General features: G+C 48.4%; 2 protein-coding genes across 2 annotated transcripts in view; both read right to left on the bottom strand.

The window, feature by feature from the left end:
* Nucleotides 1-17,022, bottom strand: part of LOC124044151 (cystathionine beta-synthase-like) — an 882,911-nt gene that overhangs the window by 373,721 nt on the left and 492,168 nt on the right. The gene's annotated exons all lie outside the window — the stretch shown is intronic.
* LOC124044155 (sushi-repeat-containing protein SRPX-like) lies at nucleotides 439-5,932 on the bottom strand. The gene is given in 9 exon segments (XM_046363651.1): nucleotides 439-929; nucleotides 1,048-1,169; nucleotides 2,015-2,148; nucleotides 2,902-3,058; nucleotides 3,060-3,082; nucleotides 3,214-3,332; nucleotides 3,723-3,849; nucleotides 5,233-5,409; nucleotides 5,656-5,932. Coding segments are annotated over 9 exon segments (1,149 nt in total). The 5' UTR covers nucleotides 5,768-5,932; the 3' UTR covers nucleotides 439-751.

The following is a 17,022-nucleotide window of genomic DNA, read 5'->3' as shown; positions in this document are numbered from 1 at the left end:
ATTCGACAAAGAACAGCTTGTTTTCAGTTATCCAAAACCCTTTAGTTTGTGTTGACTGTATTTATAGACGGGGAAACGGTTTCCAACAGTAAAACTCCAAACATCGCTGGACGACGTCTTTAATTACTGAAAGGCGTTACATTGGGGGGAAATGCAGGGTTGAACCATTTGAGGGAGTCTCCTAGTGAGGGACAAGTTGACTAGCTGTGGTCTGATATGGGGAAGTGGAGGATGGGAGTCATGAGTTCAGGTAGTAAGCTTGAGCGACAGTTTAGTTTAAGTAGTAAATTGGGTTTAAGTGACAGAAGGGTCTTTGTTGAGATGGGGAGGACTGGGGTGGGGGTGGGGGTGTAAAGAGAAAGTTGCGGGCAGAGTCATATATATATATATATATATATATATATATATATATATATATATATATATATAAAGCGGCACTTTCTCTTCCATAGCCGTTGCTAAGTGAATATTGACGCTTTCAAGTTATGCTGAAAGTTTTCTAAACCTGTGAAGATGTCCAGTGAAAGCAGATATGCAATTTGTTGAGACCACAACACAGTACAGACATGGAGACACATAATTATCCCAAATAAAAATGTCTGTTGTTAAACATAAAACACTGCTCTGTTGTGATTGTTTACAGCAAGAATGAAGATGCTAACATGGCAGCAGTTGTAAAACCTGGCCCCACTATGATTCTGGTTGGGGGCAGGGGGATTATTTGGGGTGAGGGCGTTGTTATGCTGTTGTACTACTGGCAGGTGTGGCCTGCCTCCTGCTGCACCATCTCATCTACGCGTCCCTGCCATGTGTCAATGGTGGTGAAGATCTGGGCGGAGGTGATGGAGTACGTGTAGCGCTCCCTGTCCATCCCCTGCTTGTCAATCATTACCATGTTGAAGTTATTATGGGAGATCTGGAGCAGTAACCTAGACAACAGACATCAACACTTCCATCAGGTCAAGGCTGAACACACAATGGTCAGTCTGAAGAATTCTGTGAAAATTAGTTGTAGGTTTGTTATGAATGATGATGGTGTGTGTGTACCTGAGTTGTAAGGCCAGCCCTGGAGGGATAAGTCTGTGGCGGATACGGCCGATCTGTGCGGGGTAAATCCCCACCAGCTCAATCACTGTCACATGCCTGAGGTCCAGACCACACTGGGCATGCTGGAACATGCATGCACAAAACACACACACACACACACACACACACACACACACACACACACACACACACACACACACACACACACACACACTAATAACATTGTACACACACTAGCACAGAACATGAAAATGCACTCACATAGACGTTTCACTGAATCTATCACCTGGACAGTTAAAGGTGAGTTTGGAATGACTCACAGCATATGACAAGAGTCACTTCTTTCGTGGCACTTTTAAAGGTCAGGCCTTTTAAAGGCCACTGCCCTTTAATAGCTTTTTATGCCAGAGAACCCTCCAAACAGCCTGAATTTACAGAGAGCACTGCCCTTTAATAGCTTTTTATGCCAGAGAACCCTCCAAACAGCCTGAATTTACAGAGAGCACTGGCCTTTAATAGCTTTTTATGCCAGAGAACCCTCCAAACAGCCTGAATTTACAGAGAGCACTGGCCTTTAATAGCTTTTTATGCCAGAGAACCCTCCAAACAGCCTGAATTTACAGAGAGCACTGGCCTTTAATAGCTTTTTATGCCAGAGAACCCTCCAAACAGCCTGAATTTACAGAGAGCACTGGCCTTTTTTTACTTTGCCCCATGACATTTTCTGTTTAGCAGGAACTGTGGCACTACACACCCCATCAGCACAACAACTTCAAACACACACATTCTGCTGTGGCACTCAATAAGCAGAATTTTACCTACTCTCCCACTCAGTCTCCTTTCTCTCAGCCTTTCTCCTCTTTCTCTCAGCCTTTCTCCTCTTTCTCTCAGCCTTTCTCCTCTTTCTCTCGGCCTTTCTCCTCTCCCTCTCTCCCTCCATCCCTCCCTCTATCCCTCCATCCCTCACCTGTAGGTCAGTCATCTGGAACCTGTAGTAATGATTGGCAGCAGTGGGAGCAGAGATGATGAGGAGTCGTCGTTTCTCATAGAACTGTTCCAGCAGACCTGAGGCTGTACGCACCCCCACGTTGATGTTCATAGCTGTGACATGACATAATAAAACACTATATACCATTTCATCATATCACATCATCACATTTTAATGAATGTAAATTATGTTCTTTTTTGAAACACGTGAATTGCAATTGACAATAAAAAAAATGTTTTTATTTATTTCATTGCTGTTTTACTCTGTACTGGTCTTGCTGCTAGAAACATTGCTAGCCAATTACCCAGAGTGTATAAGAAGTGCTATGTGAATTGTCACTATATTACACAATACAATAGAAGTATAATACACCTCTATCAGACATTATAAACTGGGTGGTTCAAGCCGTGAATGCTGATTGACTGACAGCCGTGGTATATTTAAGCAATAAGGCATGAGGGGGTGTGGTATATGGTAACCAGTTTATAATAACAATAAGGCACCTCTGGGGTTTGTGATATATGGCCAATATACCACGGCTAAGGGCTGTATACAGGCACTCTGTGTTGCGTCGTGCATAAGAACAGCCCTTAGCCGTGGTATATTGGCCATATACCACACCCCCTTGGGCCTTATTGCTTAAATAACCCACATACGTATGTGTCACAGACAGTGCTGGTCGATTTCAGAGCAGGCGGTATTGATCTTCTGGATCTGTGTGATAGATCGACAGCCCACCCTGGCCGAGGGAGACATGCCCATGTTCACCTTCACCACCGCTTCACTACTGCTAAACACAACATGGTGGATGTGTCATGTACGTTTGTGTGGTGTGTGTGTGTGCGTATGTGTGCACAGACACGTACCTGCACAGTTGGTTTCCGTGCCAGACCAGGTGAGGCCGTACTGGCACACCCTCGCAGCGCTGCCCTGCAGCTCATACCCTCCTGTACACTTGAACTCACAGGTTGCTCCATAGTTATTACCATCACTATCACACTTCATAAAACCGTTGTCTGGGGGGGGTCATGGGGCTGCAGCGACGCACTGGTGGCACAAAACAGATTCAGAAAGCCACTTTCACAGGAAAAATGTGTAAGTTATGTGATTGTTCCTTCAAATGTTGTCAGAACATTGCCCCAGTAAATTTCAAGCTGGCCCTTATGTTGGGGGGTCACCTCGTACTCTGACAAAGAAGCGGCAGCTGCCCTTATTCCCGGTGCGGTCGTAGACGGTGTAGGACATCTTATGGAGACCCTCAGGGAAGTGTCCAGGAGGCTTCCCTTTCAATATAACACTGTAAAAAGCCTCAGTCAAATACTATACTGTGTCAATAGTGCTGAAGCCTAACTAAAGATTTACCCTACTAATACTGCTGCTACTGCTACTATTCTTATGGCATTTAAACATTTTTTACTTCCTGAGAGTCAGTTAAACTGATGGATAGTATTGTTATGTCTCTGCGTGCAGTTTGAAGGAAGTTGCTAACTTCCGCTATGTTGCGCTAACACTAGTTAGCAATGGCACATGAAACCATCTTCAGACTGCACGCAGGGGCATACAAATGGCATCCATGAGCTTATCTGACTTTGGGTAAGTAGAACAATTGCCAAAATCTCACAATATTCCTTGAATACTACATGTTAAAGGAAGGGGTTAAGGGTCAGGGGTCAGAGGTCAGACTGACTCGGTGAGGATGCCATCAGCTGTGTCCTTGCCCTCTGGTGTGTCCCAGGTCACACTGGCTGTGAGCCTGCTTGGCTCTGCTGTCTTCTCCTTCAGGTTAGGACACTTTATTACTGGGATGTCAACATCTACCAGAGAGAGAGCGAGGGGGGAAAGGGAGAAGTAGAGAGAGGGGGAAGTAGAGGAAAAGAGGAAATGTCAGGAGACAGAAACAGGAGAGAAACAGGAAGAGAGAAAAATAAAAAGGAAAACTGTTATCCAGAGTGATCCCCCTGTTCTGTTCTGCGATGTTGTGTCCTGTCTATGTAACTGGGCTGAATCTAGACTAGAGAAGCTATTGTCACTGCAGACCAGGAGAATCAATGTAATTTCACTAGAGCAGAAAGCACTCAACTCCATCACAGCTATGTGTGTCAGTGTGTGTGTGGGTGTATGTGTGTGTGTGTGTTACACAACCTGTTCTTCTAAATCACTCAAAAAGTCCAAATCTGACTTTCTTGGACAAAAGAACATGCAATATGATGTATTGTCTTGAACGTCAGTGATCATTTTTGAGTCTCAGGCTTAGCCACAAACGCACACACACACACACACACACACACACACACACACACACACACACACACACACACACACACACACACACACACACACACACACACACACACACACACACACACACACACACACACACACACACACACACACACACACACACACACACACACACACACACACACACACACACACACACACACACACACACACACACACACACACACACACACATCTACTTTCTCTGTGAGATTGCTAGTTGGCTGCTGGGTGTAATTTGCTGGTGGGGATGAGGAGGGAGAAATCTGGATCTCACCATATCCATCGTCAGTAATGAAGACAAGCTACAGTGAACAATGTCTCCACAACTGCATTAACAAATCACACACCACCTTAATTAAAATGTGTTTGCATACGAGATGCTACTCCAGTTGTTCTGAGACTGGGATTGTCATAGTTCATAGTGTGTCATGCTTGAGCTAGCAGCACAGGCTTATGGTTAAGGCTTATGGTGTGTGTGTGTGTGTGTGTGTGTGTGTGTGTGTGTGTGTGTGTGTGTGTGTGTGTGTGTGTGTGTGTGTGTGTGTGTGTGTGTGTGTGTGTGTGTGTGTGTGTGTGTGTGTGTGTGTGTGTGTGTGTGTGTGTGTGTGTGTGTGATGTAGGTCTTAGATCTTGATTAAACCTGTCTATAACACACCCTCATGAAGTCAGTCAGGATTCAGAGTGAATGTGATTTATCATGTAATTGATCCCATAGTCTAGCGAGCAGCCTATATGCAGCTGTTAAACCGTGTGGGGGTTGGAATTAGGATGTGGCTAAATTCAATGTGCTTTTGACATGGAAACCTCAATAATAATCACATAGCTACAGACACACACACAACACACCACAAACACACTGTACATCTGTAAATGCACGGACGAACACACACACATACACACGCTCTCTGACTAACCCACACAGACACTCTCTCCTGAGGTCCAGGTCTTGTGGTACTGGCAGGTGACAGTATTGGGCCCCTTCAGATTGTATCCAGGGGAGCAGAAGAACTCACAGTGGGAGTTAAGGTAGGATCCATCTGAACATGTATAGCCCCCATTCGCAGGCATCTGCAGCTTAGGACAGTGAATCTCTGACATAGAAACATAAATGAATAGTCCATACATGTCTGATTGTCAGGTAGATGGTCAGGTAGCTGGACACACAACTCTATTTTTGGTGTAGAGGTGTGTGTCCAGTGATGTTGTGTCTCGCCAGTAGTACAGGTGTGTGTGTGTGTGTGTGTGTGTGTGTGTGTGTGTGTGTGTGTGTGTGTGTGTGTGTGTGTGTGTGTGTGTGTGTGTGTGTGTGTGTGTGTGTGTGTGTGTGGTGGTCTCACCTCTGCAGGCATAGCTCCCTGACCAGTGTTTGCTGGCCATACACACCACCTCTGCGTGTCCATGCTGCACCTCGTAACCCCTCTTACAGCGGATCTTACAGCGCGATCCCATCACGTTCCCATAGTATTCCCCGCCGGGACTGCGACAGCTCACATTACCGTGCTTCACCTTGATGGGGGCGCACCAAGGGGTCCCTAAAAACAGGGGTGGGAAGGTAGTGAGAGAGAGAATTACAGTGCATTTGGAAAGTATTCAGACCACATGACTTCTTCCACATTTTGCTACATTACAGCCTTATTCTAAAATGAATTAAATAAATATTATTCCTCATTAATCTACACACAATGCCCCATGATGACAAAAAATACTATTCAGGCCCTTTGCTATGAGACTCCAAATTGAGCTCAGGTGCATCCTGTTTCCATTGATCATAGAGCTCCGAGACAGGATTGTGTCGAGGCACAGATCTGAGAAAAGGGTACCAAAAAAGTTCTGCAGCATTGAAGGTCCCCAAAAACACAGTGGCCTCCATCATTCTTAAATAGAAGAAGTTTGGAACCACCAAGACTCTTCCTAGAGCTGGCAAGCCCAGCCAGACTAGGCAATCGGGGGAAAGGGGCCTTCGTCGGGGAGGTGATCAAGAACCCAATGGTCACTCTGACAGAGCTCCATAATACCTCTGTGGAGATGGGAGAATCTTCCAGAAGGACATCAATCTCTGTGGCACTCCACCAATCAAGCCTTTATGATAGAGTGGCCAGATAGAAGCCACTCCTCAGTAAAAGGCACATGATAGCCTGCTTGAAGTTTGCCAAAAGGCACATAAAGGTGCAAGAAACAAGATTCTCTGGTCTGATGAAACCAAGATTGAACTATTTTGCCTGAATACCAAGCATCACGTCTGGAGGAAACCTGGCACCATCCCTATGGTGAAGCATGGTGGTGGCAGCAGCATCATGCGGTGACTAGTCAGGATCAAGGGAAGGACCTCAGACTGGGGCGCAGGTTCAACTTCCAACAGGACAATGACCCTAAGCACACAGCCAACACAACGCAGGAGTGCCTTCAGGACAAGTCTCTGAATGTCCTTGAGTGGCCCGGCCAGAGCCTGGATTTGAACCCAATCGAACATCTCTGGAGAGACCTGAAAATAGCTGTGCATTGATGCTCCCCATCCAACTTGACATACCCAATATAATAATGATAATAATAATAAGACTCAAGGCTGTAATCTTTGCCAAAGGTGCTTCAACAAAGTAAAGGGTCTGAATACTTATGTAAATGTGATATTTCAGTTTTCTATTTGGAATACATTTTAAAAAATGTCTAAAAAACTGTTTTTACTTTGTTATTGTGGGGTATTGTGTGTAGAATGATGAGGGGAAAACATTTTTTTATTCCAGTTTAGAATAAGGCTGTAACGTAACAAAATGTGGAAAAAGTCAAACAGTCTGAATACTTTCCGAATGCACTGTATACCATTCATATAAAAGAATGAAATAAAACCTACTGGTTCAGCTATCCATCCATAGAAAATAGAAATATTATTTTTGCATCAATGTAAATAAACTAGGGTTGTGTGGACATCCATGTTTTCTTACCTTACACACAGACTCTCTTAATTTTAGAGAGAGCAGGCACTGACTTACCCATAGCAACATACATAACCTATCCCCACTGACCACAGGACAGTGAGTGCTACGGGGCGGTAGTCGTTTAGCTCAGTTACCTTAGCTTTCTTGGGAACAGGAACAATGGTGGCCCTCTTGAAGCATGTGGGAACAGCAGACTGGTATAGGGATTGATTGAATATGTCCGTAAACACACCGGCCAGCTGGTCTGCGCATGCTCTGAGGGCGCGGCTGGGGATGCCGTCTGGGCCTGCAGCCTTGCGAGGGTTAACACGTTTAAATGTCTTACTCACCTCGGCTGCAGTGAAGGAGAGACCACATGTTTTCGTTGCAGGCCGTGTCAGTGGCACTGTATTGTCCTCAAAGCGGGCAAAAAAGTTATTTAGTCTGCCTGGGAGCAAGACATCCTGGTCAGTGACTGGGCTGGATTTCTTCCTGTAGTCCGTGATTGACTGTAGACCCTGCCACATGCCTCTTGTGTCTGAGCCGTTGAATTGAGATTCTACTTGGTCTCTGTACTGACGCTTAGCTTGTTTGATAGCCTTGCGGAGGGAATAGCTGCACTGTTTGTATTCGGTCATGTTACCAGACACCTTGCCCTGATTAAAAGCAATGGTTCGCACTTTATCATGAATCATCATCACGCTGCATTTTGGTCCGATCCTTGTTCTACCTCTTCATCAGAGGAGGACATAGAAGAACGCCGTTACAGAATCACTCACCACAAATGGACCAAGCAACGTGGTAACAGGCAACAGCGGCAGCAGGAGCAGCACGACAAGAATTTCTGGACTTGGGAGGAAATCCTTGACGGGAGAGGACCCTGGGCTAAACCAGGGGAGTGTAGCCGCACCAAGGTGCAGCGGGAGAGGCGCTGGTATGAGGAGGCAGCACGGCGACGCGGATGGAAGCCTGAGAGTCAGCCCCAAAAATTTATTGGGGGGGGCTCACAGGGAGTATGGCTATGCCAGGTAGGAGACCTGCGCAAACTCCCTGTGCTTACCGGAGGGCTAGAGAGACCGGGCAGGCACCGTGTTATGCTATGGAGCGCACGGTGTTTCCAGTGCGGGTGCATAGCCCGGTGCGGTTCATACCAGCTCTTCGTATTGGCCGGGCTAGAGTGGGCATCGAGCCAGGTAAGATTGGGCAGGCTCGGTGCTCAAGAGCTCCAGTGTGCCTGCACGGTCCGGTCTATCCAGAGCCACCTCCACACACCAGTCCTCCGGTGGCAGCTCCCCGCACCAGGCTTCCTGTGCATGTTCTCTATCCAATTCCACCAGTGCCAGCACCACACATCAGGCCTACAGTGCGCCTCGCCTCTCCAGCGCTGCCGGAGTCTCCCGCCTGTTCAGCGCTGTCGGAGCCTTTCACCTCTCCTGCGCTGCCGGAGTCTCCCGCCTGTTTAGCGCAGCCAGAGCCTTCCTTCTCTCCAGCGCTGCCGGAGTCTCCTGCCTGTTCAGCGCAGCCTGAGCTGCCAGTCTGCATGGAGCAGCCTGAGCTGTCAGACTGCATGGAGCAGCCAGAGCTGTCAGTCTGCATGGAGCAGCCAGAGCTGTCAGTCTGCATGGAGCAGCCAGAACTGCCAGGTTGCATGGAGCAGCCAGAGCTGCCAGTCAGAAATAGAGCAGCCAGAGCTGCCAGTCTGCATAGAGCTGCCAGTCTGCATAGAGCAGCCAGGGCTGTCAGTCTGCATGGAGCAGCCAGAGCTGCCAGGTTGCATGGAGCAGCCAGAGCTGCCAGTCTGCATAGAGCAGCCAGAGCAGCTAGATCCGCCAGTCAGCCAGACTCTTCCAGATCTGCCAGTCAGCCAGACTCTTCCAGATCTGCCAGTCAGCCAGACTCTTCCAGATCTGCCAGTCAGCCAGACTCTTCCAGATCTGCCAGTCAGCCAGACTCTTCCAGATCTGCCAGTCAGCCAGACTCTTCCAGATCTGCCAGTCAGCCAGACTCTTCCAGATCTGCCAGTCAACCAGACTCTTCCAGATCTGCCAGTCAACCAGACTCTTCCAGATCTGCCAGTCAACCAGACTCTTCCAGATCTGCCAGTCAACCAGACTCTTCCAGATCTGCCAGTCAACCAGACTCTTCCAGATCTGCCAGTCAACCAGACTCTTCCAGATCCGCCAGCCAGCCAGGATTTGCCAGAGCCAACTACCTGCCTGAGCTTCCTCTCAGTGCTGAGCTTCCTCTCAGTGCTGGGCTTCCTCTCAGTGCTGGGCTTCCTCTCAGTGCTGGGCTTCCTCTCAGTGCTGGGCTTCCTCTCAGTGCTGGGCTTTCCCTCAGTGCTGGGCTTACCCTCAGTGCTGGGCTTACCCTCAGTGCTGGGCTTACCCTCAGTGCTGGGCTTACCCTCAGTCCTCAGTCCTGAGCTACCCCTCAGTCACGAGCTGCCCCTCAGTCACGAGCTGCCCCTCAGTCCAGTGGGGTTCTGGGTGAGGACTATTAGGCCATGGTCGGCTGCGAGGGTGGATTATCCCAGGACGCGAGGGGGAGGAACTATGACATTTATGGAGTGGGGTCCACGTCCCGAGCCGGAGCCGCCACCATGGACAGACGCCCACCTAGACCCTCCCTATGGTTTTGAGGTGTGTCCGGGAGTCCGCACCTTTGGGGGGGGTTCTGTCACGCCTTGGTCTTAGTATTCCGTCACTCACTTCCGTCATCATGAAGTGCTTTGAGAGACTAGTCAAGGACCATATCACCTCCACCCTACCTGACACCCTAGACCCACTCCAATTTGCTTACCGCCCAAATAGGTCCACAGACGATGCAATCTCAACCACACTGCACACTGCCCTAACCCATCTGGACAAGAGGCATACCTATGTGAGAATGCTGTTCATCGACTACAGCTCGGCATTTAACACCATAGTACCCTCTAAACTCGTCATCAAGCTGGAGACCCTGGGTCTCGACCCCACCCTGTGCAACTGGGTCCTGGACTTCCTGACGGGCCGCCCCCAGGTGGTGAGGGTAGGCAACAACATCTCCTCCCCGCTGATCCTCAACACTGGGGCCCCACAAGGGTGCGTTCTGAGCCCTCTCCTGTACTCCCTGTTCACCCACGCCTGCGTGGCCACGCACGCCTCCAACTCAATCATCAAGTTTGCGGACGACACAACAGTGGTAGGCTTGATTACCAACAACGACGAGACGGCCTACAGGGAGGAGGTGAGGGCCCTCGGAGTGTGGTGTCAGGAAAATAACCTCACACTCAACGTCAACAAAACTAAGGAGATGATTGTGGACTTCAGGAAACAGCAGAGGGAACACCCCCCTATCCACATCGATGGAACAGTAGTGGAGAGGGTAGCAAGTTTTAAGTTCCTCGGCATACACATCACAGACAAACTGAATTGGTCCACTCACACAGACAGCATCGTGAAGAAGGCGCAGCATCGCCTCAGGAGTCTGAAGAAATTTGGCTTGTCACCAAAAGCACTCACAAACTTCTACAGATGCACAATCGAGAGCATCCTGGCGGGCTGTATCACCGCCTGGTACGGCAACTGCTCCGCCCTCAACCGTAAGGCACTACAGGGGGTAGTGAGGTCTGCACAACGCATCACCGGGGGCAAACTACCTGCCCTCCAGGACACCTACACCACCCGATGTTACAGGAAGGCCATAAAGATCATCAAGGACATCAACCACCCGAGCCACTGCCTGTTCACCCCGCTATCATCCAGAAGGCGAGGTCAGTACAGGTGCATCAAAGCTGGGACCGAGAGACTGAAAAACAGCTTCTATCTCAAGGCCATCAGACTGTTAAACAGCCACCACTAACATTGAGTGGCTGCTACCAACACACTGACACTAACTAAACTCCAGCCACTTTAATAATGGGAATTGATGGGAAATGATGTAAATATATCACTAGCCACTTTAAACAATGCTACCTTATATAATGTTACTCACCCTACATTATTCATCTCATATGCATACGTATATACTGTACTCTATATCATCGACTGCATCCTTATGTAATACATGTATCACTAGCCACTTTAACTATGCCACTTTGTTTACATACTCATCTCATATGTATATACTGTACTTGATACCATCTACTGGAACTGCCGATCTGCGGCCAACAAGGCAGAGTTCATCTCAGCCTATGCCTCCCTCCAGTCCCTCGACTTCTTGGCACTGACGGAAACATGGATCACCACAGATAACACTGCTACGCCTACTGCTCTCTCTTCGTCCGCCCACGTGTTCTCGCACACACCGAGAGCTTCTGGTCAGCGGGGTGGTGGCACCGGGATCCTCATCTCTCCCAAGTGGTCATTCTCTCTTTCTCCCCTTACCCATCTGTCTATCGCCTCCTTTGAATTCCATGCTGTCACAGTTACCAGCCCTTTCAAGCTTAACATCCTTATCATTTATCGCCCTCCAGGTTCCCTCGGAGAGTTCATCAATGAGCTTGATGCCTTGATAAGCTCCTTTCCTGAGGACGACTCACCTCTCACAGTTCTGGGCGACTTTAACCTCCCCACGTCTACCTTTGACTCATTCCTCTCTGCCTCCTTTCCACTCCTCTCCTCTTTTGACCTCACCCTCTCACCTTCCCCCCCTACTCACAAGGCAGGCAATACGCTCGACCTCATCTTTACTAAATGCTGTTCTTCCACTAACCTCATTGCAACTCCCCTCCAAGTCTCCGACCACTACCTTGTATCCTTTTCCCTCTCGCTCTCATCCAACACTTCCCACACTGCCCCTACTCGGATGGTATCGCGCCGCCCCAACCTTCGCTCTCTCTCCCCCGCTACTCTCTCCTCTTCCATCCTATCATCTCTTCCCTCTGCTCAAACCTTCTCCAACCTATCTCCTGATTCTGCCTCCTCAACCCTCCTCTCCTCCCTTTCTGCATCCTTTGACTCTCTATGCCCCCTATCCTCCAGGCCGGCTCGGTCCTCCCCTCCCGCTCCGTGGCTCGACGACTCATTGCGAGCTCACAGAACAGGGCTCCGGGCAGCCGAGCGGAAATGGAGGAAAACTCGCCTCCCTGCGGACCTGGCATCCTTTCACTCCCTCCTCTCTACATTTTCCTCTTCTGTCTCTGCTGCTAAAGCCACTTTCTACCACTCTAAATTCCAAGCATCTGCCTCTAACCCTAGGAAGCTCTTTGCCACCTTCTCCTCCCTCCTGAATCCTCCTCCCCTCCCCCTCCTCCCTCTCTGCAGATGACTTCGTCAACCATTTTGAAAAGAAGGTCGACGACATCCGATCCTCGTTTGCTAAGTCAAACGACACCGCTGGTTCTGCTCACACTGCCCTACCCTGTGCTCTGACCTCTTTCTCCCCTCTCTCTCCAGATGAAATCTCGCGTCTTGTGACGGCCGGCCGCCCAACAACCTGCCCGCTTGACCCTATCCCCTCCTCTCTTCTCCAGACCATTTCCGGAGACCTTCTCCCTTACTTCACCTCGCTCATCAACTCATCCCTGACCGCTGGCTACGTCCCTTCCGTCTTCAAGAGAGCGAGAGTTGCACCCCTTCTGAAAAAACCTACACTCGATCCCTCCGATGTCAACAACTACAGACCAGTATCCCTTCTTTCTTTTCTCTCCAAAACTCTTGAACGTGCCGTCCTTGGCCAGCTCTCCCGCTATCTCTCTCAGAATGACCTTCTTGATCCAAATCAGTCAGGTTTCAAGACTAGTCATTCAACTGAGACTGCTCTTCTCTGTATCACGGAGGCGCTCCGCACTGCTAAAGCTAACTCTCTCTCCTCTGCTCTCATCCTTCTAGACCTATCGGCTGCCTTCGATACTGTGAACCATCAGATCCTCCTCTCCACCATCTCCGAGTTGGGCATCTCCGGCCCGTCCACGCTTGGATTGCGTCCTACCTGACAGGTCGCTCCTACCAGGTGGCGTGGCGAGAATCTGTCTGCTCACCACGCGCTCTCACCACTGGTGTCCCCCAGGGCTCTGTTCTAGGCCCTCTCCTATTCTCGCTATACACCAAGTCACTTGGCTCGGTCATAACCTCACATGGTCTCTCCTATCATTGCTATGCAGACGACACACAATTAATCTTCTCCTTTCCCCCTTCTGATGACCAGGTGGCGAATCGCATCTCTGCATGTCTGGCAGACATATCAGTGTGGATGACGGATCACCACCTCAAGCTGAACCTCGGCAAGACGGAGCTACTCTTCCTCCCGGGGAAGGACTGCCCCTTCCATGATCTCGCCATCACGGTTGACAACTCCATTGTGTCCTCCTCCCAGAGCGCTAAGAACCTTGGCGTGATCCTGGACAACACCCTGTCGTTCTCAACTAACATCAAGGCAGTGGCCCGTTCCTGTAGGTTCATGCTCTACAACATCCGCAGAGTACGACCCTGCCTCACACAGTAAGCGGCGCAGGTCCTAATCCAGGCACTTGTCATCTCCCGTCTGGATTACTGCAACTCGCTGTTGGCCTGGGCTCCCTGCCTGTGCCATTAAACCCCTACAACTCATCCAGAATGCCGCAGCCCGTCTGGTGTTCAACCTTCCCAAGATCTCTCATGTCACCCCGCTCCTCCGCTCTCTCCACTGGCTTCCAGTTGAAGCTCGCATCCGCTACAAGACCATGGTGCTTGCCTACGGAGCTGTGAGGGGAACGGCACCTCTGTACCTCCAGGCTCTGATCAGGCCCTACACCCAAACAAGGGCACTGTGTTCATCTACCTCTGGCCTGCTCGCCTCCCTACCACTGAGGAAGTACAGTTCCCGCTCAGCCCAGTCAAAACTGTTCGCTGCTCTGGCCCCCCAATGGTGGAACAAACTCCCTCACGACGCCAGGACAGCGGAGTCAATCACCACCTTCCGGAGACACCTGAAACCCCACCTCTTTAAGGAATACCTAGGATAGGATAGGATAAAGTAATCCTTCTCACCCCCTTAAAAAAAAGATTTAGATGCACTATTGTAAAGTGGCTGTTCCACTGGATGTCAGGAAAAAACAATACAAGCGGAAACTACAAAATAATGAAAACCGAAATAGCCCCATCTGGTGCAAACACAAAGACAGGAACAATCACCCACCAAACAGCCCTATCTGGTGCAAACACTAAGACAGGAACAATCACCCACCAAACAGCCCCATCTGGTGCAAACACTAAGACAGGAACAATCACCCACCAAACAGCCCCATCTGGTGCAAACACTAAGACAGGAACAATCACCCACCAAACACCCCTATCTGGTGCAAACACTAAGACAGGAACAATCACCCACCAAACCCCCCTATCTGGTGCAAACACAAAGACAGGAACAATCACCCACCAAACAGCCCCATCTGGTGCAAACACTAAGACAGGAACAATCACCCACGAAAACACCCACAGAATATGGCTGCCTAAATATGGCTCCCAATCAGAGACAACGATAATCACCTGACTCTGATTGAGAAGCGCCTCAGGCAGCCATAGACTAATAAGACACCCCACAAAGCCCCAAGACAAAAAACACACCACAATAACCCACGTCACACCCTGGCCTGACCAAATAAATAAAGAAAACACAAAATACTAAGACCAAGGCGTGACATAAACAGATACAATGGGTTTGTCACTTACCATAGTCCACACTGACATAATAAGAAATGCTTGCTTGAATAAAGAAGAGACCGAGGGGTTGAGAGAGAAGGAAAAGGTGTGTTTGAGGGTGTGTGCTTGTGTTCGTCTGTCTTTGGTCGCTGTAGATACAGTGGATTCAAATGATATCATTCAATCATAGTGTTGATTAGAGGTACTTAACCCCTTCAATTCAACTATCAACAAATAAAACCTTCAGAATAGAGGCTGAAGTGGGTGATAATTAAGAGCTGATTTACAGCAATATGCTCATAATCAAATCAAACTTTATTTGTCACATGCGCCTAATACAACAAGTGTGGACCTTACTGTGAAATTACCGTGAAAATAATAAAAAGTAACACAATAACATAACAATAACGGGGCTACACACACTCTCTCAAAAACACACTAGCCCAGGCTAATCTCCAGCTCCAGGAGCTGGTGTGTGTTTGTGTTGGCTGTATCTCCTGAGTAAGAGAACACAATACTATATTTGCATCTCTACAGAGGAGAACGAGTTTGGTTTGGCCTAGAGGGTAAGGTTCCATGTCCAACTGACCACAATGATAAGTTGGAAGTTAGTTTGGCATAATTGTCAGTTTGTAAAACACAGTGAACGGATGCAGAATATCGGCATCTTGTGGACAGAAAATGAACCCAAGTGTAGACATCACATTTCTAGGCTATTCAAGTAACAATTATTCCCCCATGTTTTAAAAAAAGTAAAAAGTTATTGCTTTGCGTTTCAGAGACTTACGTCAACCCTAAACTCTCCTGCATTGTTGAAAGCAAGTGTCTGAGAGTGTGGAAAAGTGTGAGAGCATGTGGCAGCAGAGCATGATCAAAGCATTCACCTCCATTTCTATGAGCATATGTGTCTTCATCATCTCCATAGACATAGTAGGCCGACCCTGGGAAAATATGAGAAAGCAGCTAGTTACCAGGCAAGGAGAGAGCAAGTCTTTGTTCGGGATAAGAGTAGGGCTGCATTCAAAGGGATTAGCAACATTTCAAAACATGACGTAGGCCTCATCCTTGAGCAAGAGTTTGGGTTGGATTTTACTGGTGTTTTGCCAGAGGGAATTATTAAATCAAGGCTATCACTGTTGGAAAACATTGCTGAGCTATTCCTCCGTAGAGAACCCCAGAGGTTGGAGACCATAAGAGAGATCGCTTGAAAAGGGGTGGCAGGTAGCCTAGTGGTTAGAGTGTTGGGCCAGTAACTGAAAGGTTGCTGGATCAAATCCCTAAGCTGACAAGGTACAAATCTGTTGTTCTGCCCCTGAACAAGGCAGTTAACCCACTGTTGGCTGTTATAAATAAGAATTTGTTCTTAACTGACTTGCCTAGTTAAATAAAGGTTACACAACACACACCGAGAGAAGATAAACCCCATGGGAGCCTTTCTCCCCAGCAGGTTTGTGCTTAGTGAAACGTTGCTGTAAAACCAGTGGTGCAATAGCCACCTCACAATGGGTTCACACTCAGTAAGCATGAATGTGACCCAGGGTGTTGTTGTGCGGTCACCAACATACTTACTGTGATATTAGTTTCCTCTTCTTCTTGGTCACTGGTATGAGAGAGATAGAAAGATGATAGCAAATAATGGCCTTTGATTGCTTTCACCTGTCAAGTTCTTTGACAATAGTTGTCAAAAGGAAAGAAGATAAGAGTATTGGGACATCACTTGTCAAGCAGACAATGCTTCGCTGTCACAGCAAAATTACTGCATGATCCAGAACTTTCTGCTTCAAATTATACATGACCATTCAAAGGAAAATAAAGGAAGAGTGACATGAGGGAGAGAGAATGGGTGATAGAAGAGTGAGGAGATGGGGGGAGAGAAAATGGGTAAGGGGAGTGACCAGCTGAGGACGTCATGGACCCCAGCCCAGTATGAATCTGTCCCCTGTTCTGAATCCTTAAGGGACATAACAGACAGAGAAGAGTTTCACTCCTGCTACAGCCTTAAGTTCTCCGCCCTATGGGTTTACACTTCAGCCACATGTCTATCAATGGCTGTCTGATACTCTAATTACATTCTGTCACTGAGACGTGAGTGTCGGACTTTCCTCTCCTTAACGTGGCTTTTCTGTCAAACGAACACGACCTGTCTGGAACAGAATTCACAAGGGTTTGATGTTCCTCAAAGGGGAATTCT

Source organism: Oncorhynchus gorbuscha, linkage group LG09, assembly GCF_021184085.1.
Source record: "Oncorhynchus gorbuscha isolate QuinsamMale2020 ecotype Even-year linkage group LG09, OgorEven_v1.0, whole genome shotgun sequence".
In the NCBI taxonomy this organism is placed as follows: domain Eukaryota; kingdom Metazoa; phylum Chordata; class Actinopteri; order Salmoniformes; family Salmonidae; genus Oncorhynchus; species Oncorhynchus gorbuscha.
Note: the sequence above shows the minus strand (reverse complement) of the source record. Positions and strands in the feature narration are given on the sequence as shown.